Source organism: Hippocampus zosterae, chromosome 15 (assembly GCF_025434085.1).
Source record: "Hippocampus zosterae strain Florida chromosome 15, ASM2543408v3, whole genome shotgun sequence".
NCBI lineage: Eukaryota > Metazoa > Chordata > Actinopteri > Syngnathiformes > Syngnathidae > Hippocampus > Hippocampus zosterae.
In genome coordinates this window covers 2,178,462-2,203,448 of record NC_067465.1, presented here as the reverse complement: position 1 = coordinate 2,203,448, position 24,987 = coordinate 2,178,462, and the positions used below count along the sequence as shown (strand labels likewise).

The following is a 24,987-nucleotide window of genomic DNA, read 5'->3' as shown; positions in this document are numbered from 1 at the left end:
TTTAATAATAATATGATATTTAATTAGACAACGGCCTCCTTGGAGATCACTGTTTAGTTTCGCATTGTCACCATGGCAACACGTCGATTTTTTAAAAAACGTTATTATCACATATTATGAAGAGTAATTTGATTATCTACATGCATTGTTCCCTTTGGGTGGCGGTGTGTTGAAGCAGTGACCATGAAAGGTCGCACCAGGCTGGGCTGGGCCGGACACGTACATCAAACCCGGAGGAGGGGGGGTCACAATCGGCTTGAAGTCGGAGGACGTGACGGTAGCGACTGGGAGACCGGACGCCTTCACTCAAAAAAAAACCCAACACGGAGACGTGACAGCGCGCGTCCACGTCACGGAGACACGGTGTCTGTGTGTTTTCAACCCATGTTTTTCTCCTAACCGGTGAGTTTTTTTTTCTTCTCACGGTTGCCCTTAAACTACTGACGTCGCTTGTCGCCGGGGAACAGAGCACCCCACCCGGCTAACGAGCCGATGATGATGCCGCGCCTTCCTCGTCCTTCTCCTCCTGCCATTGGGCTGGCGAAAGCTAGTCTAATCTCTCCTTTTAGTGGCGCCTGGTAAATTAGCCAGCTTGGTATGAGCTCCTGATGGTAACTATTTGCTGCATTTGCTGTAATCCAAAAGCTCCACTCGGCATGTAATGCTAACAAGTAGCCTAATCTCCTTATGGCTTTTTGCTAACCGCTGCTTTCTTCGCAATATGCTAACCTAGCATCGTCTTTTTTTATGTTGTTGTTATATTAATTTTTTTTGGGGGGGGGGGGGTAATTCTATATTGAAAGACGGTCTTAAATATTTTGGTATTATCATCAGAAGTGTTTGTGAACGTCGTCTTCATTCACCTGACTTCAGTTTGCTCATGTCTGCGAGGCGTTTGGAAATGGCAATCAGTGTTCGGCAGTTTAACACGGCTCCAATTATTATGATGTTGATTTACAACATGTCACTGGTATTATAATTGGTGTTAAAGTTGTGAGTGGTTCATTGGAAAAAAAAGTTTTACAACACTTGTCTTGTATGAAGCCTGATTGTTCCTCATTTTGGGCAGAAGTGCATCTTTTCTTTTAAAATGTGTGACAGTTTTTCATGATCGGTGTTCAGGCAATGATTTGTTCCAGTGGTTTTGTGGATTTAGTGTTTCGATTGCTATTTGCAGTCTGTCGCCACCATGACAGAGGAAGAAACAATTAATGTGAAGGAGGTGGAGATCATCAAGGTGATCTTGGACTTCCTCCACTCCAGAAAGCTGCACATCAGCATGCTGGCTCTGGAAAAGGAGAGCGGCATTATCAACGGCCTCTACTCGGATGACATGCTCTTCCTCAGGTAGCCTCTATCATGACAGATTTTTCTCCTTTGCTACTTGAGGAGATCTTAAAAGTTGTGGACGTCAATTATTGCGATTGTTTTAGACAACTGGTGCTGGATGGCCAGTGGGATGAGGTCCTGCAGTTTATTCAGCCTTTGGAGTGTATGGAGAAGTTTGACAAAAAGAGGTATCGTACAACAAGATCATTTTTTGCGTTCGTCAGTGTTGGCACCAATAAAAATACACTGTAAAATAGCATCAGAATGTCACAATGACTCATTCTGCACTCCAGGTTCCGTTACATCGTCCTAAAGCAGAAGTTTCTGGAAGCTCTGTGTGTGAATAATGCCATGTCTGCTGAGGATGAGCCACAACATGTAAGTAAAAAAAAAACATGAGAGCGCATTTGGCACGGTTACATCCATCCATCCACCCAAAATTTTTTTCAACAAATGGGTACACGGGTTGATTATGTACCATCGGTTGTGTAACGGAAGAGCATTTCATCGTTCTGTTTATCACTATGTCATTTGTAGTCATTAAATAATGTCCAGATGAATCAAATTGCATCATTTCCCACAGCGCAATAATAGCACCGAATGTCATCCATCTTCAGTTAGCGTTCTGTGCCTCACCTCTCGTTTTAGTTGGAGTTCACCATGCAGGAGGCGGTCAAGTGTCTGCACACCTTGGAGGAGTTCTGCCCCTCCAAAGACGACTACAGCAAATTGTGTCTCCTGCTCACCTTACCTCGCCTCACAAACCACGCTGAATTTAAGGCAAGGGGATTTGTTTTACTTGCGCTCTTGCCATTTGTGGTTGAGTCGCTTGTGACTTTACCGCCGTTCTCTTGTCAGGACTGGAACCCAAGCACAGCCCGGGTGCAGTGCTTCGAGGAGGCTTGCACCATGGTGGCCGAGTTCATCCCGGCGGATAGGAAGCTGAGTGAGGCTGGATTCAAAGCCAGCGGGGATCGCCTCTTCCAGCTCCTCCTCAAAGGAGTCCTCTATGAGTGCTGTGTGGAGTTCTGCCAGGTCGGCGCCGACAGTAGTACAGTGATAGTCCGCTGTTTTGGGGGCCGGGGGGGGGGGATAGTGAATTGCGTCTGAGCCAACAAGTAATTCTATACCTGTCTGCACTCGGATCAGTTGTGGGATCTCTTGGTGTCCAGAGCAAGGCAACGGGTGAAGAGATCACGGAGAGCGAGGTCCTGCTGGGCGTGGACATGCTGTGCGGCAACGGCTGCGATGACGTGGATTTGTCTCTGCTGTCCTGGATGCAGAACCTGGCCCACAGCGTCTTCTCCTGCGCCTTCGAACAGAAGCAGCTCAACATCCACGTGGACCGTCTGGTCAAACCGGCCAAGACCGGCTACGCCGACCTGCTCACTCCTCTCATCAGCAAACTGTCCCCGTATCCGTCCTCGCCGCTGCGGCGGCCCCAGTCCGCCGACACCTACATGTCGCGGTCTTTGAATCCGGCTCTGGATGGGTTGTCCTACGGGCTGTCCAACCAGGATAAGCGAACGGGTGGTGGCGAGGCCGCACTGGGTAAAGGCGTCTCCCCAATGTCTCACTCCTTTGCCAACTTCCACTACCCTGGCGCGGGTGGACAGAACCTCAGCAAGAGCCTCTTGATGGAGAGCTCCGACTGCCACAGCATTTTTGAGGAATCGCCAGAGACGTGAGTTAAACTGTCTACTGCTACTTGTATACAAATCTGTTGATTGTTGATAATCGGTATGATATTTTTATTTTTTTTTTGTCAGTTGCTGTTGAAGTTTAGTGTCAAACTGTGCGTGTGCGCGTGTAGGTCGAGGACCGACTCACCTTTGGACAAAATAATGGGTTCGAGCGTTACTCAGAACTCGCGCCCCGCATCGGCTCCTGGAGAGGATGCGCCACCAGCTGGTTCTGCTGAAAAGAATGAGGTAAACACCAAACGTATTTCTGATCTGGCATTGCTATGCCGTTGACGTTTTTGGGATGGTGGCTGTGGAATGATTAGAGTAGAATAGAATAGAAAGTGTCTCCTCCCAATCCAGTCCATAGAGGAGAGAGAAATGTGGGTGCAGCTTGACCTATTCCCGCACAATGTAGCCTTTCAAGCGTGCTCGACAGCGAATTGCAGTGATCCGCCTCACACATTAAATTGCTCTTGCATTCCATTACTTTGCCAAGAGTTAGCGCCGGCCTGCTAGCACAATTTTTGTGTCCTATCCCCAAATCAATCTTTGACGCGGAGTATCGAATGCATGCCGTTCTGCTTCAACTTTGCAGCTCTGGGACTCCTCCGAGAAGTACGAGGAGTATTACCGTCAGCGCCTACGTGTGCAACAGCACCTGGAGCAGACGCAGCAGCAGAGGCAGATGTACAAGCAGATGTTGTTGGAAGGCGGCGTGCAGCAGGAGCCTCCACCCAGTGACTTGCAGCACAGCCTCACGGAAAAGTTCCTCAACAGGTTAAAAAAAAACAACAAAAAAAAAGAACAAAGAGAACTACCGAGGGTCCCGCTTGTCGGCTGCGAGCATCTGTCAGACGAGAGAAAGGGCAACGCATATTATGATCAATCCTGTTTGGCTTCCCCTCAGCACGCACCGATGCAACCCCCTCCCGTCTGCCCCCCACGGGCCCCCCCCAATGCCTGATGCACCATCTGTGCTGACCAGCATCGTCTCATCACACAGAGAGTCCTTATCACACAAAGGCCTTTTTTATGACACTTCCCCTGAGAATGACCTGGTGTGCATTATTCACATCATCGGCGTTTCCCCCCCGGTTCCATTTAATTTAGCTCGCATCAAAGTAAGACGGAAATTATGCTGGTCACGAGAATCCTCGAGATGACACGATGCATGCATTGCAGACAGCTCCTCGCTTGAAAGAGCGCAGAAGAAGTAATGCGTCTGTTTTCAGGAATGATTTCAAATGTATTTGTAAATGTAAAGAGAAGTTTGCTTGTTGATGGGAAATCCCCTCACAATCGAGGCCAAGGGGTTCTTAAACTCTTTTGGGTCCAAGGACCACTTACAGGGGATTAATTGTGACCATTTTATTTATTATTATTTATTTAGAAGATTCATTCATACATATTTGATGAGTATGACACCGACAATGTACTAATGTAGAGCCTGGTGTGCGTCACCAGGTCCATCCAGAAGCTGGAGGAGCTCAACGTGGGGATGGAGGGTTTAGGAGATGAGGTGAAATCTTTGGCCCAACAGTGCAACGGCAACGCACCTCCCTCCGAGTGCAACAACAACCCCGCCTCCTCCGGCCTGCAGCACAACCAGAGCGGTGGCGGCGGCGATGGCGGCCTGCTGTGCAGCACACCGCAGCGCGTTGCGGGAGGCCGTCCCGTCTCGCCCCTAAATGAATCCCCCATCATCCAAAACAGGTTTCTGCAGCGTTGCAAAAGTTACACGGTCAAACAAACTGACAGACAGATTTGAAAGGTTTTATTTCTGTTGGTTTGACAGCGGGCAGAATCACAAAGCAAGTCCACATGGTGACTCACCGGGCTCATTATCCCGCAGCAAAGAGGTGCGTTGACACGGAAGGTGCCACGTCATGTGTTGTGTTCATTGGCACTGCACAACTTCAGCGTTTCGTTTGCACCAATTAGTACAGTTTGCCTGCCCATCGTATAGCACCACTGCTACTTTATAGCTTTTTTTTGTGGAACATATCTACTCATGCATGACAGAAAACTGGTTTCGGGAAAGTAGAACCACAGTTGGCTAGTGCCTCAGCCTCATGCTCATCACATTTTAATTTTGTTCTTACGATTCTTTGAGGAGGATTACAAATAAACAGTTGACGCTAAAATGGCCATCTTGCCTTCATACTGTATCGCAATTGAAAGCCCCCATACAGCTTTACTGTTCTAAAAGCCTTCTAGTAATTTACTGCTTAGTGCAAATGAGCAGGCTAATATGGCAAAGAAGATTATTGGCTACGCATTGTATCTGTGCCACGTGTGCCATGGATGACATGCTGCTTAAATATCGAGGTCATGGCGTTCCTCTCACGGTTCTGTCTAATGGATCTAATGTGACTTTTTTGGGTGTTTTTTTTTCCCACCCCCCCAACAGGGTAGCGACAAAGAAAAAAGACTGTTTGTGCCCGTGCATACTCTCGAGGACACTCAGGCTGTCCGTGCCGTTTCCTTCCACCCGTCTGGGACCCTCTACGCTGTTGGCTCCAACTCCAAAACACTCCGCGTCTGTGCCTATCCAGAAACACGTGACACCAGGTGACCGTGGCCGCCAGACAAACGTGTTACAACCTTACCACGCTATTATCCTCTCCCGAGCTCATGTCATTGTTTCGTTAGCGACTCGAGTCCAGCCACGGAGCCGGTAGTCCGCTTCAAAAGGAACAAACACCACAAAGGTTCGATTTACTGCGTGGCCTGGAGCCACTGTGGGCAGCTGCTGGCGACCGGCTCCAACGACAAATATGTCAAAGTTCTACCGTTCAGTGCGGAGACTTGCAATGCCACAGGTACAGTAAGTGTCTCTGAACGAGTCGAACCCTGAATAACTCAGGAATTTAAAAAAAATTAATTAGCAAGTAGAGAAAAAAAAGGTGTAGCTGTAGATGGCATTTGAATAAAATATATTCACTCTTGAGTAATATTTGTACAATTCGTGCAAAATGGGAGATAGTATTGTTGACACTAAGGTTGGCGTTTTAAACGTAGGTCGGGAAATACTCGCCGTTGTGACATCACACTTCCCCTCTCAGGCCCGGACTTGGAGTTCAGCATGCACGACGGCACCATCAGGGACTTGGCCTTCATGGAGGGCCCAGAAAGCGGAGGGGCCATTTTAATCAGCGCCGGAGCGGGAGACTGCAACATTTACACCACCGACTGCCAGCGAGGGCAAGGCCTGCACGCCCTCAGCGGACACACGGGTACGCACGGGCAACACGCGCCCGAGATGACAATTGTGTCGGATGTCGACTCGAAATGTGCCCTTTTGTTGGTAGGTCACATCCTGTCTCTTTACACGTGGGGGGGCTGGATGATCGCATCCGGCTCCCAAGACAAGACGGTGCGTTTCTGGGACCTCAGGGTGCCCACCTGCGTGCGAGTGGTGGGCACAGCCTTCCACGGCTCAGGTATCGGCGGCATACTTTAATTTTTTTTCCTTCTTATCTGTAAATGTCCCTTATAATTAATTTTTAAAAAGCGTTCTTAATGCTTTCTAAAGACACCGAGATGAATTCTAATGAGATTTGCCAACACGTGTCCATCTGCGTGTCCTCCTCAGGCAGCCCCGTGGCCTCGGTGGCGGTGGACCCGAGCGGCCGTCTGCTGGCGACGGGACAAGAGGACAGCGCTTGCATGCTCTACGACATTCGAGGCGGGCGCATCGTGCAGGTGTACCGCCCGCACGGCAGCGACGTGCGCTCGGTCCGCTTCTCTCCCGGCGCGCACTACCTGCTCACTGGCTCTTATGACACCAAAGTCATGGTCACCAACCTTCAAGGTCAATTTGTCTACCGGGCCCCCGGGAGCTTGTCTTGGGCAGTATATGAAATTCGTGAGAACTGCCGACTGTTATGCACAATAGATTTTAATTGAGTCACCATTCAGGTATACATTTTCCCTTTAAATATGTAATGTAAATATGTATTAAAACATGTAACGAGAGGAGCTATTATCTGCTTGGAACCGAATGAGGACGGGCGATGGATGTTCATATGTGCCGTCTCAATTAATGTCTTTTTATTTTTATTTTCCCTGCGTTCAGGTGACTTGACTAAACAGCTGCCTGTGACGGTGGTGGGGGAGCACGGCGACAAGGTGATCCAGTGTCGCTGGCACACCGAGGACCTCTCCTTCCTGTCGTCGTCTGCCGACCGCACCGTCACGCTGTGGACTCACAACCCGTAATGCGGTCTCTCACACACAAACACACACACACACAGCACAGCGTTTCATCTGAAAGACACACACATGCACACGCACACCCTCACGATGACAGTTGGCGGCGTAGGGATTCTTGATGATCATAAACTAGCAACACCGCAGAGGCACATGCTGCACATAGTCACACTGTTGAAATTTATTTGCTATCCGGTACGGGGTCCATGTACTAGGATGTGCTTTATTCTAACTACTAAGGCAGTTCAGCACACAAGTTGAGCTAGTTCTGTTTTTCCACTTTTGGCCTACTAGTTCGGAATTAAACCTTATAAGTAAACTAGTATACTGCACTTGTCACACTACCAGGCCCAACTGTAGCCTCCTGCATCCTACTAGTGGCACTAGTACATCTGACATGTAGTTGTCCCAATAGTAAGCACCGAGTGGATTTCAAATATATTAGTACTATTTTTTTCACTACTCCCTTCCACGACTGTTTTTTTTTTTTTTTGCACACTAGTAGGACAAGATAGTAATACTGTACTAGTGGGATAACTACTTGTTACTAGTGAGGCAAAATTACTTTTGGTGTTACTAGTTGGGTTTAGGAGGCTACTAGTGCATGACACATGCCTACGAGTTAGGCCTGGTATTGTTACTCGTGCAGCACAGTAGCTTACTATTGAGATTTAGTAGTGTTAACTGCTCCAACGGCTTTGCATACTGGAAGCGTGCAGATGTCAACTAGTGGACACTTTTGGCTCACTAGTAGCGTAGTTCATCACTGTGGTGACACACGAGGCTGCATGACGGGAACGAAGCTCTTTTTCATGATGGTGCCTTTCTTGAGTTCTCAAATGAACACAGACCAGATCAAATTCCACATTTTTGCCAACCCATTTGCTCCAGCTGCTGTTGTGTTTGATTTATTTATGTATTATTTCCCTTCGGAAAACTGGAATTTTCTCATGTGAAATTGTAATCGTAACGGCGTGTCAAATAGCAAGCCTGTGGCAGCTTTTACAGTCTCTGCTGTTGCTTCCCCTCATGCCGACGTTCAATTTACCCACCGGAGTACAAACCCAAATGTGTATATCCGTTGTTATTAAATTGAGCAATCAGTATTTTATTTTTATGCAGGAGCCGCTGTAAACAATGAACAGTTGTTATTGAGCCAGTTTCCAAAGGGAATAGAAGGCTCCATTTGTAGTTGAGCAGATGTTTTTGGTCATTTGTTGGTTCTTTTTTAAATGCTGCTGTACTGAGGTCACACCGGTAGGGGGCAGTCGATACTCTTACTAATTTTTTTTTTGCACAGTACATAGGAACGTTAATATTTATTGGAAGCCAGTATTTGGGACAGATAGACTGTGTTCACTTCTTGAAATTTAATGCACTTTGCTGTCTAATGCTAATTTATTTTTGTTTTTAAACGCTAATGTCTTTTAATAAATAACACCAAACTAATACGTACATGCATATTTATTTCAGTTGTGATTATGTACAATTATGTAATGAAATGCTAGTGGCCAATGTATTGAGCCTGTCTTGTTTTCTAAAGGAAAAAAAAGTAATTTAATGCAAGCCAACAAATTGATGTTACGTTCATTAAAGTGTCTTTTAATCAAGCGTAATTGTGTTTCATTGCAATGGGTCAATAACAACAAAAGTCGCCATGAGAGCAATTGCTCCAACCTCTTCTAAAATTAAGTACAAAAGATTAGCACTGTACACATGAATTCACATAATTCTTGAGATGGACATTACTGGAAAAAATTATTTTGCCAATCTGCAATTGAAAAACAAAATCCATGTAGAGAGACAGAAAAACAGAACAGCGAACAGAAGCACAACAGTCATAAAAAGCACAACACATAAAAATAGAAATGCGTTTGTGTGTTACAAGTAATACAAAGATGAAATCATGACACAGTAGCAGTGAAAAACGAGGATGGAAAAACATTTTGTCCCTGATACCGCTTGTGCAAGGTGAGTTGAGAGTTCCTCCACACGGTCGACTACATACTGGCTGATGCTTCTGATGGGTCTTTTTTTGAACTTGAAAGGTATTCCAAACGCCACCTTTCCGGGGGGCCCTTGGGGAAATTAAGTGCTTTGTTCAGTTGGAGGCAGCGTTGGTCTTTGCCGCGGCGGAGGGCAACGTGACGCGCTGCTCGTCCATCCTTTTGGCCTGCGAGCGCATGATGAGGCTGAAGAAATCCTCATCCGGTACCGTGGGACCACGCGCCGGAGGAGGAGGAGGTGCGGAGCGTTGGTCGTCCAAGCGGGAGCCCTGGAGGTCACAGATCCAGTTAAGTTTTGTCATACAAATAGAGCCCAAATGTAGCATCATACGTCATTGTCAAAAATTAACCGACGCCACGTGTTTTAAGTATTATTTGTGAATTTGGTCTCGGCACTCGGCCCACCTGGCACTTGACCAGCATGTTGAAGAAGTCTTCGTCGGGCTCGGCGTCGTCCGCATTGGCCATCAGGTGGTTGAGCACGGCCTGGTTGGTGTTCTGGTTGAGCCTGAGACCCGGCAGGCTCCCGCCGGCGACCGAGGAGTCCTCGATCCGCCGGCCTTGAGCACCGGACACATTGGCGGAATCAGAAACGGCTGCCGGGAAGGAGAGGATGAATTCATGAATGGATTTGGATTTTTCATAAATTGGCATCTTGAAATGAGTGAGGCAAAATGGAGAAGACTGCGGTCATAGTAAAGCCCGCTATGATTCACGATAACTAGCTCTTCATGTTTTTGTTTGATTGTGTGTGAATTCAAAAAAAATTCTGAATGTTTCCTTTTTTTTCAGGGCTCCATACTCACATTTCCTGATGATCCCGGGCGGAGAGTGGCAGCCGCCGTTTAGCGACAAAAGGCAGCCGCCTTTGTCACGAACGGAGCAGCGCTGATCGTCCATGCGGTTGCTCTGGAAGCGAGTGAGGAGGTCAAAGAAGCCCTCATCCCCGAGCACGTCAGGACCGGATCGCTATGCGGAAACGCAGCGGGCCGTCACACGCGACTGTCACGGTTGAGTGTTGTCTGGTGAGTTGTTCTACCTTGTGTGCCCCGTGCGGGGGCACATTGCCGCTGTCCAGAGTGTTACTGGCATCCTGGAGGACCTTACTGGAACCTCCGCCGGCTTTGAACTTCTTCCCGCGCAGACGGTTAACAAAGAACAACTTGGAGGAGCTCTTGATGAGGGCGGGCTTGCTCTGTTTGCTCAGGATGTCGCTGCTCCACTTCTGAACCTTAACAACACAAACGCTCACTTGATATTTGGTGCAAAGTAAAAACTGCGATGGGGGGAAATTCAAAAAAAAAAAAAGTGAGGCGCATACGTTCATCTTGTCAGGCGTGAGGTGCATCAGCTCCAGGTTCTCCATGCTGTGCCTCCTGCTCATCCTCGGCTTCGCCCCTGCAACGCAGAACTGCTGACGATGGCCGCCATTGGGAAAACGTGGGAAAACACTCGACGTCCCAAATCGCTCACCTCGCGTCTTGTCGTCGATGTTCTCGGACAGGGTGGAGTTATTGGTGCTGTAGCTCAGGCCTAAGACCGTCTGCAGATCCGTCACGTTCATACGCGCCGTCAGCTCGCCGCTCCTGTCTCCGGTCTGGTACAATTTTGAACATATGTTATTTGACTTTAGAACTGCCCGGAATGATTCATTTTAATTTTTTTCGTCCATGAAGGGCGACTTGTCAAACCTCTCTGCAGATCTCCAGGTGTTTCTCAGCAAAGTGCATGGCCTGGTCGTGGTTACCAAGTGCGGTGTGGGCGTTTCCCAGACTCCAGCACGCTCGACCTTCGCCAATCCTGCAGGCGCATGGCACCTCCGGTCAAGGTAAGCGATGACCCGGGAGGCTCCGCCGCGGTGGGGCGAGCGGCCGTACCGGTCATTGAGGTCCTGGGCTATGATGAGATGTTTGAGGTGGTAGTCGATGGCTCTCTCGTAGTCCTGCAGCAGAGTGTACGTGTTGCCCAAACTGTAGCATGCCTGAGCCTCCACCGCACGATCCTTCAGCTGCCTCGCCAGCTGCAGCGTCCTCCTGAAACGCCGCCGACATTTCAAATCGCGCCTTGAGATACAAGCGACCCGACTCATATTAAGTGTGCTGTACTACTTTGTCAACGTAACCACATGAGCGGGTCGAGTTACTTGTAATGCTCGGCGGCCACTTCGAACTCTCCGAGGAAGATGTAAGCGTTGCCCAGGTTGCAGTAAGCGCGTCTTTCCGCGGAGCGGTCGCCAAATTCCTTTGCTATTAGGAGACGCTGAAGACAGATGGAACCATTTATTTTCCAGGGGAAATTTCCCACCCAAGATAAGCAACTTTTTTTTTTTTTTTTGTGGCCTCAGCCCTCACCTGCTCATGAGACGCCACGGCGTTGCGAAAGTTCCCCAGCAGGTAGTGAGTGTTACCCAGGTTGCCGTACGTTCGACCCTGGGCGGCCCGGTCGCCAAGCTCCTGCACGAGCACCAGGTTTGCCCTGAAAGTCCACGCGGGGATGACCGATAAGATGGATCATACAGGTCATATCTAACACACACACACACACACAGTAAGTACACAGTAAGTACACTGTGACATACTCGTAATATTCCGAGGCCTTCCTCAGCGCCACCATAACGTCTTCTGGGAAATCTCCAGGCTCTGCTCCACTCCAGCAAATACTTTTTCCTTGAGCATGATACACGTTGCCAAAGTTGTAGAGAGCTCGCGCCTGAGCCACCTGCAACCCACACGTGAAAACGTTTTATATTGTTGACGTCTGTATGCAGCGCGAAGGGGGTCACCAACGTGGTGACAGCGGGCACCAGGTGGCCCCCCCCCCCCCCCAAGTACCACATGAGAGGCAACGAACAACCAGATGTTCAAAATAGCTTACCCAGTGATGGGATATTGTGATTTTCTAGGAATGGTCTAGATGTGATCAACTGTTAACGTGACCAATGGCAGAGATGTATAGAAATAAAGTTTTGCAGATTGATATTTATCACTTTGCGAATTATTGTGAGAAGTCAATTCACATAAATGAATCTCATTGTCTTTTAAACACAAACTAAAATGCTCTCCCGCTCTTATTGGTCAGCTGCGGATGTAAACAGGAAGAAGCTTTGCGGTGGGGCTCAGGGAGTCAGGAACAGCATACACAATTCGAACCCTCCAGCCCCCCCATGTTTATATTTGCCTACACAATAACTTTTTAAACCATTAACATACCACAACCCCCCCAACCCCCAAACTTTCCCCCTTTCAGGGAACAGCGGTTACTGCATCTTTTTATTTCAAAGCTTACCTTGTCGCTGATGTCCGTGGCTATCTCCAAGTGCCTCTGACAGCACACCATGGCCTCATCGAACCTCCCCAGCACCTTCAGTGTATTGCCGAGATTCCCGCTGGCTTTGGCCTCGCCGAGCAGATCCCCGATGGTCCTGCGCGCAGAAAGGCGTTTCAAAAGGTGAGACCCGGCGTGACGGGATCGTTCCGGCGGTGACGCCGCCCCCCCCGACCTGGTCAAGGTGAGGTCGTGCCGGTGGAACTCCAGCGCCTTGGCGTAGTCGTGCAAGTGGAAGTAGGCGTTGCCCAGCTGGCTGTAGATGGCGCTGAGCACCTGCAGGTCCTCCGTGCCCACCTGGATGGCGGCTTCGAAGAAGGATACGCCGGCTCTGTAGTCGCCCAACTTGCAGAGGCGCTCGCCCTCCAGCGCCAGCTCAAGGCAGGACACCTCCATCCTACAGTGGGCACCAGGTAAAAAAAAATTTTTTGACTTTTTTTGAAATTGGGAAAAGGCTCTCAAAAGATGCGCAGTCATTCGGGCAAGATCACCAGAACCGAGTGGCCAAAAACTTTGCGCGGCGACGGAATCCTTCAGTAGAGGATGTTATTTCACTGCTTCCTTCCGTTTCCAGAGAACAATGAACCCGGACTGTGGAAATGACTGCGCAGAGTGTACACGTACGCCCTTGTTTGTTATGGTAGATGTCATCATTTCGTAGAGTAAAATCTGGGTAGGTTGCTCGATGAGTGCATAAAAATCTTTCAATGCGTGTGCTTCGAACAAAAATGTCCTCTGTTTGCTTTATTGGACGCATATAACATGAGGTCATTATTTTACAGCAAATGACTTTATGGACTTCTTGCTGTGTTGATCTGTTCATGCTTTTCATCAGGCCAGGCCAAAATAAAAGTCTCACTTTTGTGTCGACAGGGAAAGTTCCCTCTATTGTTCAAAAGATGCAAGAGTTGAGCTATCTAGTTTCCCCTCACACCCAGTCTCTTACAAATTGTAGATAAGTCATCGCAATACACAAAGGAAAAACAGCAGCTCTCATTTGTCCTTGAAATGTGCATCCTCATTGCGCGTACAAGCAAAGTTAAGTTAAGTAGATGCGACGCATACCGGCCTACCTGCAGCTTTTTCTTGCCTTACAACAACAGCAGCACATGGCGCAGCTGAGACGCGTCTACTGAGGTTTCCGCTGCAGGAGAGGCGGAACCTCAAAAAAACAACTTTTTCTCTTTTGGCTCTCACGGAGATCAAATCAAAAAGTAGATTAGTATTTCCGGTGACCTCAAAGTGTCCGACGTCAGCGATATCAAAAGACGAGACGAACCCCCGAAGGCGTGTGACGCCGTCGACCGCGTTAAGCCTAAATGCAAGCAAGGGCACCGGGAAAGATGCAGGTCAGCGTTCTCTTGGCTCATCTTTATCCGTCTTTCCCTCAAGGTCTCTCCTCTGACCCGGGGTCACGTGAGATTACAGCGGCAGGAGCGCAACAGATTACGGGTCGGGCGACGTCGGGCAGATGGCCGCTTGCCGTCCCATGGAGTCAATTACCGTCCCGGCAGTGTTGACGCGCACACAAAGCAGGCAAGGGATGAATATTTTAGAGCTTGTTAAATATTGACGCTATCTTCAACAGGAGCTTTGGCGGGTAATTCCAGATGCCAAAATACACCTGACATTAAATTCACAAGAAATTGCAAAGTCAAATTGCATCCTGACCTTGGATCTGCTGGACTGTCCAGAATTCCAATCGCAAAAATCTGGAAAATTGTCTAGTTATTCTGATACATTTGCCCCCCCAAACACACACACAACTCAATGCCCAATAACCAAATTTAGGAGAAAAAAATGGTCACCGATACTGATACCAATACAGATACCACTGGTACTTTTGATAAATAACCCACTTACCCCCCCCCCCCCCCCCCCAAATGACAGATCATTTTAAAGATGAAAAAAATGCCTCAATATACAAGCATTTACCCTTAACTTAGCATGAAATTAATGGTGAGTTTCTATTTTTCGTATTGGACGTCCTTGCAAATAGTGATACATTGGGATAACGCCGAGTATCTCGCCTCTGTTTATGTTTATATTACAAATGTTTTGTTTTTTGTTTCCAAGCCATACAGGAGTGGTCGTAGTCATGACAAATAAAGTCTTGAGACCGCTGAAGGTTGAGAGGTGCCTTTGGCACTTAACGCCCATCTTGCCCCCCCCTATCTCGAGCCACCTCGCTTATGACATCCCCTCCTTCACGCGTGCACATCCATCAATTTCCTGTTCGGAGTTGAAATGGATTTAATTGTTGAACATATTTCCAAAAAAATGCTCTTAAAGCATGCGACAACTAAGCTGTGCAACTCTTTCAGTTGAGGCTCCTACCTGTAGCGGACATGGAAGGACTGATCCTCGGCTCGTGTGCTAATCACGGAGCCGTCGGCATCCATCGCTGTGCATAATATGAGGGAAAATCCTAATTTTGTTCCTGACCAAATGGTTGCGTTGAAAAGCGCACGCGCAAAGAAGTAGCTCAAAATAGAATTTAGGAGGAAAAATAATTAAAAAGTCCACAGAAGGGAGGCTAGCTACTGAGTGTCCCTCCCCCTCAGCGGCCCTCTGTGGAGAGAATACAAGATGCTGTGTGTGTGAAGCCTCTTTCTGACCACGCGCCGCCATGGCAACACCCACCAAAACAGCGCCGTGAGCGAGCCGACTGAGGCGGGACGAGAGAGAGAGTGCGGGGCGGGAATGGAAAAGGATGGCGGTCAGCACGCTAGCTGACCGCCATCCTTCAGCTATGCTAGCTGTCAATTATAGACGCAGGTTCGAGCTCTGGAGTTACTACGGAAAGGCTTTAAAAAGTTTGACCCAAAAGAAACCCTGAAACAGTCCAGAACATCCTCCACAAGGAGGGGAAAAAGGCATGCCTGAACTACCCAAAGATAAGCAAGCGACCAGAGCCAACAATTAGCTCATTTCTCCATGAGCTCATGCAAGCCACACCAATGCATCTCCCCAAACTCGCACTTCTGCCACCGGGGATCAGATAAGGTGTTTTCCCTTCATTCTTTACTTTAAAACCAAAAAAAAAAAAAAAAAAACCCCACCAAAGATTCTTGAGCTCAATCTTTTCATTCAAAATATCTTTGGGTGAACCTCCACATATTTGCCTTTTGCTTTTCATCAATTCATCTATTTGCATTTTTTCCCCCTCGACAACCCCAGTAAATTTCCCCAGTGTGGGACGAATAAAGGATATCTTATCTTATCTTAACCCATCCTGATGGCGCCACAAGTTTGTCAAATAGGAAAGTAGTAATTGGTGTCAAGGAAGTATTGTCGAAGAGATCCATCTTCCCTGGCGCACAGTTCTTTGTATGTCAGTGGAGGAGCTAAATTCATTTCTGAAAGAAATGAGTGCCCCAGACAACACAAAGCCAGAAACACAAAAGTAAATGGAATAAAAATACAAAATCATGGCATACTGACCGGTAGCTCCTTCTCAAGGGGGCAGGAAATCTAGAAAGCCTGCAAAGAATTTTTTTAACCATTAATCATGATTTTAACTGTCATTTTTGTTCATAGTTTTCGTCATAAATAACACTCTGTACTTGGATTACATGATCCCTGAATTTTCACTGTAAATAGAGATCCTAATAGTGGCATCCAATATAAGAATGAATCATTAAAAGTTATTTACTATGCAAGTTTCAATATTACAACAACGACTATTTAACTCGATTCATCAATACCGTCCACAATACTTCTTTTCAACAGTCAGCATGTTTCCACATTATTTATTTATTTATTTAATATATAATATAACGGGTTATTCAGAGCAATTATTAGACATATACAATGCCCACCATAACTCGAAGTTTTATTCGGGAAACACAAAGAATTGTGAACTACCGTCTAATTACAAAGTCAATGGTTAGTCGGTTAGCGAATTAGCTGAAAACTTACGTGAGTCGATCCAGTTCGAACAGGTCGTGTATTCTTCTCTCCTTGTTTCACTTTGTTAAACCCTCCTCCCGTGCAAAAATAGACACATTGCGCATAGACGACACTATTCGATAGCCATAGTTAATTTTGTTAAACGTCGATGAGTAATTCAAGAAGGTTAGTTTTTTTTTTTTTTAACTTTTTGTCCTTATCGTAGTGAAGTTTGTTTTCGGACAAGCAGCCAATCGGAGCGCGGCATTCAAAGAAAGCCACGCCTAGCCGTCCATTCATTGGTCCAATATTTTTGAATAAAACGATCGCGTGACGTCAGGTAAAGCCGCTGTCATTGAGTCATGCAGACCGCAAAATAGAATTGAATCATGATGCATTCGTGATGAATCCAATCGTGATGAAAGCTTTTATTCTATTTTTATTTAACCATTTGAAGCTTGGAAAGTGAATTGAAAGAGAACCTCTGCTGGGTTTAACAGAAATAATTCACTCTGGCTGAAAAAAATAAAAACGTACAGTGATGTATGTGTGTGTGCAGGATATTCCAGTTAAAATCCAGGCGTCATTTCAGCTGACGTTACTAGGCAACCAGACGCCTGGACAGCTGACAGTTCAGGACCAGATGGACACCACTCACATGTGCAATATTAATGATGGCACAGAAACAAAACCTGTCCACGAAAGTATATGCCAAGACAGGAACCGGGAGACGCTTTGGACTTATTTTCTTTCGGCAATACACCAAGAGGTGACGTCTTGTTTCAGGTAAGATTTATTGTATTTTTTATTCCTTGAATAAGTACCCGCTACTCATCAGATAAGCATTTGAATGTAGATGAATAGTAGACAAATGTGACAATGACTTTATGCTACACGCAAGAAGAGAGCATGCATTTTAGGATATTATCCAAGATTTTTGTGTGTGTATTATAGGTTTACTTGCTTCACTTAAATCTATTAGATTTGTTAACTTGTCCCCCCCCCCCCCCCCCCCCCCAAAAAAAAAGAGAAAGGTCTGATCGTTGGTCATGGAGGGCGAGCAAGAAGACTCAGATGAGGACGTTCAGGAAGAACGTAAAACAACTTTATTATGGGAAAAGTGCATCCGGCAGAGAATCGTGGTGGATCTCTGTGATGATGACAGTCTGCACGTCAGTGATCTACAGGCTTCTTTGGCTTTGCATCCATCGCACGCAGAGTCTGCCATGTCTGAGGCCAGCATTCATTTCAGTGGTGAGTCTCGTACACCACACAGTTTGACAACTGCAACAACTTTGACTGTGTCAAAGTTGAAGACACGAAGCAATAAATGTAAAAATAAAATGCAGGCTCCAACATATATACTTAAACTATCATTAAAAATGGCAAAACTAGGATGGTTGGCCATAAAAAGTAGATGTATCTCGCTTTACAGTACATTAAGAAGGTGCAATGGTTCACATTTCCAACATGTGCAAAACACACTCCATGGACAAAAGTATTGGGATATGTTGGTGCATCACTTTTCACATTCAATATTTTTCACAATAACAATAGAAGAAAACAGAGTTGGCAGTTACAAAATTGCCATCTGGCAAGAAGGTTTGTGAAAATTGCTCAATGCCGTCTCTCCGAGTGTTACTTGAAACCAAATAGAAAAGCGAATGTGTATTGTGACGTTTGGGACGCCCTGTTCATTATCTTTGCGTTCAACAAAACAGAATCAGATTTCACACTGAGTACAAAGAAATATGTGAGAAAATGAAGGCAAGCTCGTATTTTTCACTATAGAGGGATAAATAAATTGAAATATTTTTTTTTTGTTTGATTTAAGATAATACAAAATGGTTTCTTTCCAGATGACACTGCCTCAGACTCCATTCTTGTCAGCGAGGGGGTGTTACCAACTAAGAGCCGCATATCGCAGAATAAAGAGCTCCTAAACCGGCGACATGAGGACGCCGGTCAAAATACGAGCGATGAGGATCAGGAGGATCTCCCTGATGACGGCGACCTTGGCGGTCCTTACTTCAAGGGCATGCACGACTATCAGACGTCCATGACCTCTAACGGAAGACAATCGGCGACAAATGCCGGTTCTACACACAACGATTTGGTTTCGGTTGTTCCTCATGAGGAGAAAGAAGAAGAGGAAGTCGATGACAAACGGGATGAAGAGGTAGCCCCGCCGTGCACTCGACCTCTAGTTGACATTAGCCAGGTGTTGCTGCGGCATTTCTCTCAAGAGGAGTTGCTGCAGACTGGAAGGCTAATTGAAGCCGAAACGCTTCCGGAGGTCTCCATGCTGGAGAGTATAGACGACCTTATCTGTAGCGTGTCGACACACAGCAACAGAAGTGGCAGATGTTTGGACAGTGATGGAAACAGTGGATCAAAAAGTGAACGTCTGGAGGGGAACAACACGGCGTCCAGTCGAGATGAAAATGTCGCAGCACCAGTAAAGGGCGAAGATTGTGGAGTTCAGATCAGGAAAGTGTCACATTTGCGTAGCAGGTCCTACGGCGAGTTGAAGTACGGTCAGGGTCAAGTCCATTTCCCTCTCCCTGACTTCTCCAAGGTTTCCCCGAAAGTCAAAATTCCAAAAGGCCCCAGCGGTCTAGCTCGACTTGTTCCTCAGGTCCCCAGTCCCATAATCCGAGTCCAGTCCTCCCCGGGAATGTTAGAGGTGATCAGCAGGGTGCTGGACGATTCAGGCCTTCAGTCGTCACAGAAGCCTCAAGTCCTCAAAGACACGCAGGACCCGACCCGTCCTGTCCTGGTGCTTCCCCTAGAGGTACTGTAAACCCGTTTTTCGTCTGTTTCATTTAATCGAAATTGAATTTGTGGGGCCCTCTACATCTGCTATTATTGAAATTGAATATTTTTTAATAACCAAGTCTTCAAAACAATGTAATTTGGGGGAGGGAGGTTGCATCTTGTGACACGAGCGGCTTCATAGACCAAGGTAGTCTTTTGGCACCCTCTTGTGGCATCTCTAGGTAGTTACAAACAATCTCTTTTTCTTTTTTTTCAGTGCACGGTTCATCGTCAATACTCGGTGTTAGATCACTTATTTGTACGACCAGTTCTGGGAAGAATGTATTATTCTTATCAATCTTATTCTCTTTAGGCTGAATATGATAAGCTGCTGGCCAAATATGCCACGGCTGAGAACGTCATAGATAAAATGAAGGTGGGAACCAATGTAAGTAGATTTTAGATCTGATGCAATAATAATAAATAATACAGTTAAGAAAGAATTGAGCTTTTGCACATAATGTTTGTGTCCAGTCTACCGCTGACATTTATATTGAGGACGTCCCAGGAAACTCCAGTGAGGCCGAGCATGATGTTGGACCTGAAGCTGCTCACATTCAATCACCGGGTATGTGGCTGCATACGACATGCGATATGATGACAGGACAGCGCTTTGCTTCGCCGGCTGTGAACAAACCAAATGATACACGGCTTGTTTCCGAGGAAACAAATGGGGTCAAGTGACACGATTCTGGTTACACGGCCGTCTTTTAGTCACTGACCGTAAACGCTAGCTTGAGTAATATAAATAGGATGAGCATTCTCGGAGCCATTTCTTATTCTGCAAAATACGTTTGACCTTCCATCAATTCCTTTTTTCTCTACTTATGATCTTCTGACGTTTCTCTAAAACCTATTTTAGACAACGTTGGTGAAAAAGTAAAAACGGGCCGCCAGGATGATATGACACTCAATGCTTCCGATCAAGATGGCAGGAGTGAAGCTGACAAAATGGCCGCCGAGCTGAGAGCGCTCATTACCCAGTTCATGCAAACGGTCGGTTCCCCAAAAGTTTAATCCACGCGACTCATCTCACAAAACAACACCCCGAAAAACATCGACAAAACATCTTCTGCCCAGGTGGATGACTTCAAACGGAATGTAAGCGACACGTCGGTTAGCACAGAAGAGCGTCAAACGGTGAGTGGCGACTGGAATACGGACGTGAGCCGAGTGTGACATTAACTGCCGTTTGCTGGTAGATGTTGAGGAGCTTGCTGGAAGCGCAGGACCAACTGGAAAGAAAATACATGAGCAAGAAAGAAGAGCACCGAGCTCTGGAAATGCAGAATTATTTAGGCCTGCGCAGAAACATCGGAACGTTCGACCCGAACAGGTGTGCCCTCAATGGATTTGAGCAACATTTGTGCCACGTTGTAGTCACGCGTTTGTCTGTTAACATGCGTGCAGATTGGTGGAAGGGGATATTTTTCGGGTGGGTATGCACCTGGAGGATATTAAGGAGATGATGGACAAAAACATGCACCAGCACGTCGTCCCGCCTCTCTTGTCGTCAACTCCCACAACAAAGCACCGATCAGCGAAGGTCTCGCTTCCACCATCACTGCATGAGGTAACACACTTTAGGTTGACTTGAGATGGATTTTATATACTAAAAGATGATTATGACTTGTACGATGGAGTTTCAAAGCATGTCCGAATGTTTTGTTTTGTTTCTAGAGGGGAATGCAGCAGTATTTGTTTCACACAGTAATAGCTATGATGTTGCTATTTTCAAACGTAAAAAGTTTCCTGGCATGTCTGGTTAAAAAAAAAGTAACAAATTTATAATGTAAAAATTTAATATTTTTCAGTAATTTTTTATTTTTTTGCTATTTATTCAAATAAATGCATGCATTCTTTATGATTTAGAATTCATCTGAAGGTCAATTTGAAGTACAGTACAATATTTCTATATCGTTTAAGAGAAAAATCATCATTTTACAGTGCTTTGTTGACAAGCCCAGCATTTTTTTTTCGAGCAGCTGACACACACTTCATTGGTTGTCGTGCCCTCATCCAGTTTCGTTTGTATTTTAATTCACATTTGAGTGCGTAGCCCGTGTGAGGGAGAAACACGATAACTTCTTCTCATGTTTCGCAAAAGGAGGATGAGACTGGTAAAAATGATCGATTTGAGGAAAGGAGCGAGCCCCTCAGCAATGACTCGTTGCAAGTCAACAATCGGTGAGGATGTCGTTTTCTCTTCTAAATGACGGCTTGATTTTCATATTTATAGATCCGCATTTTTTAATAGTCGTGATGTGACGAAAAGATATACTGTTGGCAGTCCTTTCATTCTTCTGCACCTCAACTCCTTCAATACACGATTGATCATTGATCATCAGAATTCCTACCGATCACTTGAAAGTGTGATTAATTATAAATATAAACGACATAACAAACTTGGATAAAGAACATATTGTACCACACCGCAGCTTATTCTCCACAGCCGCTATTCATTGTCTTCTTCCTGCAGGCAGATTGTGTTTCGGCTTGCCGCGTCGGTGTTTGGTTTCCGTTGCTGCCAGTTTAAGAGCGTTTGGGATTGCGCGCAGGCTTTGTGTTTGCCCGCAGGCGTCTGCGGAGGGACCTCTGGATGCTGATGATGAGCAACTCGGCGGTGAAGAGAAAGAATCTGCCTCGCTGGAGGGAAGAGCTCGTAGCACTGACCCTTGGATTATCGGGAAATGGAAATCGGGAAGGTCAGTGTTGTTATTACGGGCGCGTTACCGCTAAATGAGTCGGTATCATTAAAAGATGCCAAATCGTCCCGCCGCAGCGGCACGCAAGATGGCGCTGTAAAGCGGGAATGTGACGTCGGTGAGGGGGCCGTTCCGGCTGCGGAGGTCTCTTCTTCCTCTGACGCACGCTCATCATTCGCGCAGGTCCACTTGAATGTCCTTTGCTTGGTTTGCATGTTGAAGTAGACGTGAGGAACTTGGCGGTTTGGTCTGTGGGCGCAGGGGGCTGCGTGCAGAGAGACGGACAGTGGATTCGGGAGCTGCGACTTGAATCATTCCGGTGGAATAGCGCAGTTTATTCCTTCCGCGGAAAGGTACGAGACATGATCAGAAACACCCGTTATTTGTTTACAACCTATATTCTATTCCGCCGATGTGATCTGAACTACAGTGGATTCGTAAATCGAGTTTGACGAGCAAATCACGTGCACCCGTTCATCCAGTTAATCTAATCGGCATGATGTGTTTTATTGAACTTAGTGAAGAAATGCTGAGAGAGAGAGAGAGAGAGAGAGAGAGAGAGAGAGAGAGAGAGAGAGAGAGAGAGAGAGAGAGAGAGAGAGAGAGAGAGAGAGAGAGAGAGAGAGAGAGAGAGAGAGAGAGAGAGAGAGAGAGAGAGAGAGAGAGAGAGAGAGAGAGAGAGAGAGAGAGAGAGAGAGAGAGAGAGAGAGAGAGAGAGAGAGAGAGAGAGAGAGAGAGAGAGAGAGAGAGAGAGAGCAAACATCTTTCAATTAAATGCAATATGAACACAAAATGGATAAATCGCAGTACTATTTACAATTTTCCTTCACATCATTTAATTATTATTATGATTGTTATTTTTTATTCATCAGCCTGACAGCAGTCTGTGAGGTGACTCGCCATCGGATGAACTTGCTTTCGTCTCGCATGCTTTCAAAATAAAGTTTAGCGGAGCTGTTTATATTTTGGGCATAACATGAAATAAATAATTGATTCTAAACTACCCCGGTTGATGTACGTGGCGCAAATAATCGTGACATTATAGTCGACTAAAGGTCCAGGTACAAATGTCCGTTTTGTTTCGATCACATTTCAATGGTTCCGATATGATTTTCTGCATAATCTTTCCCCAGAGTGCCCAGTGATGGACATGGACTCTCCTCCTTTCATCCGCTGACGACTGTTCGCCCGAAGGACGTAAGCGGCCAACGACACGAGTCGCCGATGCAAGCGCAGCCTGAAGGTCCAGCAGAACAACGGCTGCGGAATATCCTTAAAAAGCCGTCGCTGGAGCTGCAGGGTGAGTTAATCCTCTCATCATTGCAGCGCCTATTCCAGTCAATCTGCATCCATACCCTGAACAGGTCCCGATGCAACCAATCGCGACGCCTCTGAAACGAACCCGAGCCCTTTGCTGGTTGTAGAGCAGAGACAACGCCGCCTTTGCACCTGTAATAGGTCAATACCCCCAAATGACTCTTCGTTTTTGACTAGATCGCCGAGTGAACACATCAGCGGTTTGCGTTTTTGTCCGTCCAGTGAGGCTATCCTGGCCTTGCGGGTGGAGGTGTCCAGACTGAAGAAAGACCTAGAAAAAGGTCTGGTCCGCTTGCCTCAGCTGGCGAGGAAGATGGATTACCTGGCCTCCAAATACAGGCAAGATGGTCAAGAACGTAGATCCAAAACCAAAAGCAGAGCCTACCGCAAAACAACCAGGTGGGAGGAAACGATGCACCGGGGTGAATTCAAACGCAGCAAACTAATGTCATCGTTTGAAACTTTAGCTCGTGGAAGTCGACAAGCAGCAGACAAAGTCTGAGGGATTTCAGCTGCAGTCAACTAGCGCCGGACGACTGGATTTCAACAGATGCGGACCCCGGCAGGAGCAACGGTTCGCCACAACTTGAGTGTCTTAAAGGGACGTGACAGTAATTCCGGGACTGAGACACGTTGCGAATTATATAATACGGCGCAGCCGAAAAGTGTTCACGGTGCTTCGCATTTTCCACATTCTGTTATGGTTCGGCCTCATTCCAAATGGGAACAAGTTTATTTTCCCCCTCAAACGTCATCTGTAAATTTCCCCAGTGTGGGGCGAATAAAGGATATCTTATCTCATCGTACAACATCATATAATTGTTAATATTATTCCCAGCAGAGGCCATCATGGATGACCTTTACTGCAAAGACAGACGGCTTCTTCTCGCACTTCAGCCTACCCAAAGGCTGCCGCTCCAACTCGGCCACGCCTCCTCGTGCAGTCTACCCGCCAGGTAAAAAAACACAAACGCAACATCACCACTTCCCAAGAAAATTCAACTCTTGTCATATTCAGTTACAAGGTAAAGCAACCGCCAACCTGCGTGACCAATTACCGGAAGCGGTCCACCCGGTCGGACACGGCTCTGCTCCCCGGCGAAGTGTACTTTCAGCCCGCTCTGCGCCACGTCTTCCAAACGCCCCGAAGCGGGTCAGGAAGCAAGGTGGTCTTTTGCACAAATACTACCCATGAGTGAAAAAAACACCCGATGTTTATGCTCTCCTTTTGTTTTTCAAGGCGGAGGAAATGAACAGGACTCTGGACCGAGCCATTGAGGCCGCTCGCAGCATGAAGAAGACCGCGGACCGCATGGCTAAGAGACTGACGGCAGACCTGGCCAAAGCTCAACTCCTCCCCAAAGGGGAATGTGCAGCGTTCGGCGGCGAGGGTGCAAGAAACATTGCGTGGCTTCACGCAAAAAGAGCGTAGCATCACAACAGACCGTTTTCTTGACCCCTGTACGCCATATGGACGAAAGCATTTGGCCTGACGCTTCGGAGCTCTACGGCGTGCCCAGGAACGGGAAAAACAAATAGAACACAGGCAAAATTGTTCCATACTATTTCTTGATGACGCTCAGAAAATAAAGGCAAAGTCACTCATGAGATGGATTCAAAATTGTCTACATTTCTAATCCCTCAATTTGTGTGACTTTTATAGACCGCTTCCCATCGGGTTGTCATTTGATGCTTCAGATC

The 24,987-nt window shown here is 46.7% G+C and overlaps 3 protein-coding genes and 1 long non-coding RNA gene across 10 annotated transcripts; 3 read left to right on the top strand and 1 right to left on the bottom strand.

Moving 5' to 3' along the window:
- The first annotated feature begins 170 nt into the window (after positions 1-170).
- On the top strand, positions 171-8,837 carry wdr47a (WD repeat domain 47a). Of its 3 annotated transcripts, none has more exons than XM_052087186.1 (17): positions 171-402; positions 1,178-1,347; positions 1,434-1,517; positions 1,623-1,707; positions 1,978-2,109; positions 2,188-2,364; positions 2,502-3,013; positions 3,143-3,260; positions 3,610-3,791; positions 4,479-4,727; positions 4,810-4,873; positions 5,425-5,585; positions 5,667-5,836; positions 6,080-6,250; positions 6,326-6,457; positions 6,610-6,828; positions 7,093-8,837. In XM_052087186.1, the coding sequence occupies exons 2-17, from the start codon at positions 1,190-1,192 to the stop codon at positions 7,233-7,235; spliced, it is 2,757 nt and encodes a 918-aa protein (XP_051943146.1). In that variant the 5' UTR covers positions 171-402; positions 1,178-1,189; the 3' UTR covers positions 7,236-8,837. The 3 variants fall into 3 exon arrangements, with proteins under 3 accessions (XP_051943146.1, XP_051943145.1, XP_051943147.1); XM_052087185.1 differs by lacking the exon at positions 171-402 and adding an exon at positions 435-611; XM_052087187.1 differs by lacking the exon at positions 171-402 and adding an exon at positions 437-595.
- Positions 8,808-15,185, bottom strand: gpsm2 (G protein signaling modulator 2). 4 transcript variants are annotated; one of them, XM_052087191.1, is made up of 14 exons: positions 14,894-15,185; positions 12,732-12,953; positions 12,518-12,653; positions 11,811-11,950; positions 11,584-11,707; positions 11,376-11,491; positions 11,110-11,265; positions 10,924-11,032; positions 10,706-10,829; positions 10,554-10,630; positions 10,272-10,463; positions 10,039-10,201; positions 9,638-9,828; positions 8,808-9,501 (listed from the first exon to the last, which is right to left on the bottom strand). In XM_052087191.1, the coding sequence occupies exons 1-14, from the start codon at positions 14,956-14,958 to the stop codon at positions 9,328-9,330; spliced, it is 1,989 nt and encodes a 662-aa protein (XP_051943151.1). In that variant the 5' UTR covers positions 14,959-15,185; the 3' UTR covers positions 8,808-9,327. The 4 variants fall into 4 exon arrangements, with proteins under 4 accessions (XP_051943151.1, XP_051943152.1, XP_051943149.1 ...); XM_052087192.1 differs by lacking the exon at positions 14,894-15,185 and adding an exon at positions 13,630-13,984; XM_052087189.1 differs by lacking the exon at positions 14,894-15,185 and adding an exon at positions 13,048-13,528.
- On the top strand, positions 12,822-24,801 carry aknad1 (AKNA domain containing 1). The gene is made up of 18 exons (XM_052088868.1): positions 12,822-12,969; positions 17,040-17,233; positions 17,476-17,701; positions 18,307-19,241; positions 19,578-19,652; positions 19,739-19,832; positions 20,127-20,260; positions 20,345-20,404; positions 20,467-20,600; positions 20,675-20,858; positions 21,842-21,969; positions 23,103-23,269; positions 23,334-23,427; positions 23,509-23,685; positions 23,754-23,860; positions 24,128-24,242; positions 24,305-24,452; positions 24,527-24,801. The coding sequence occupies exons 3-18, from the start codon at positions 17,497-17,499 to the stop codon at positions 24,716-24,718; spliced, it is 2,949 nt and encodes a 982-aa protein (XP_051944828.1). The 5' UTR covers positions 12,822-12,969; positions 17,040-17,233; positions 17,476-17,496; the 3' UTR covers positions 24,719-24,801.
- Positions 21,095-22,322, top strand: LOC127615903 (uncharacterized). 2 transcript variants are annotated; one of them, XR_007966987.1, is made up of 4 exons: positions 21,095-21,451; positions 21,823-21,969; positions 22,047-22,152; positions 22,231-22,322. It is a non-coding gene; the product is annotated as an uncharacterized LOC127615903 (long non-coding RNA). The 2 variants fall into 2 exon arrangements; XR_007966986.1 differs by having other exon boundaries at positions 22,047-22,280.
- Positions 24,802-24,987: the final 186 nt, after the last annotated feature.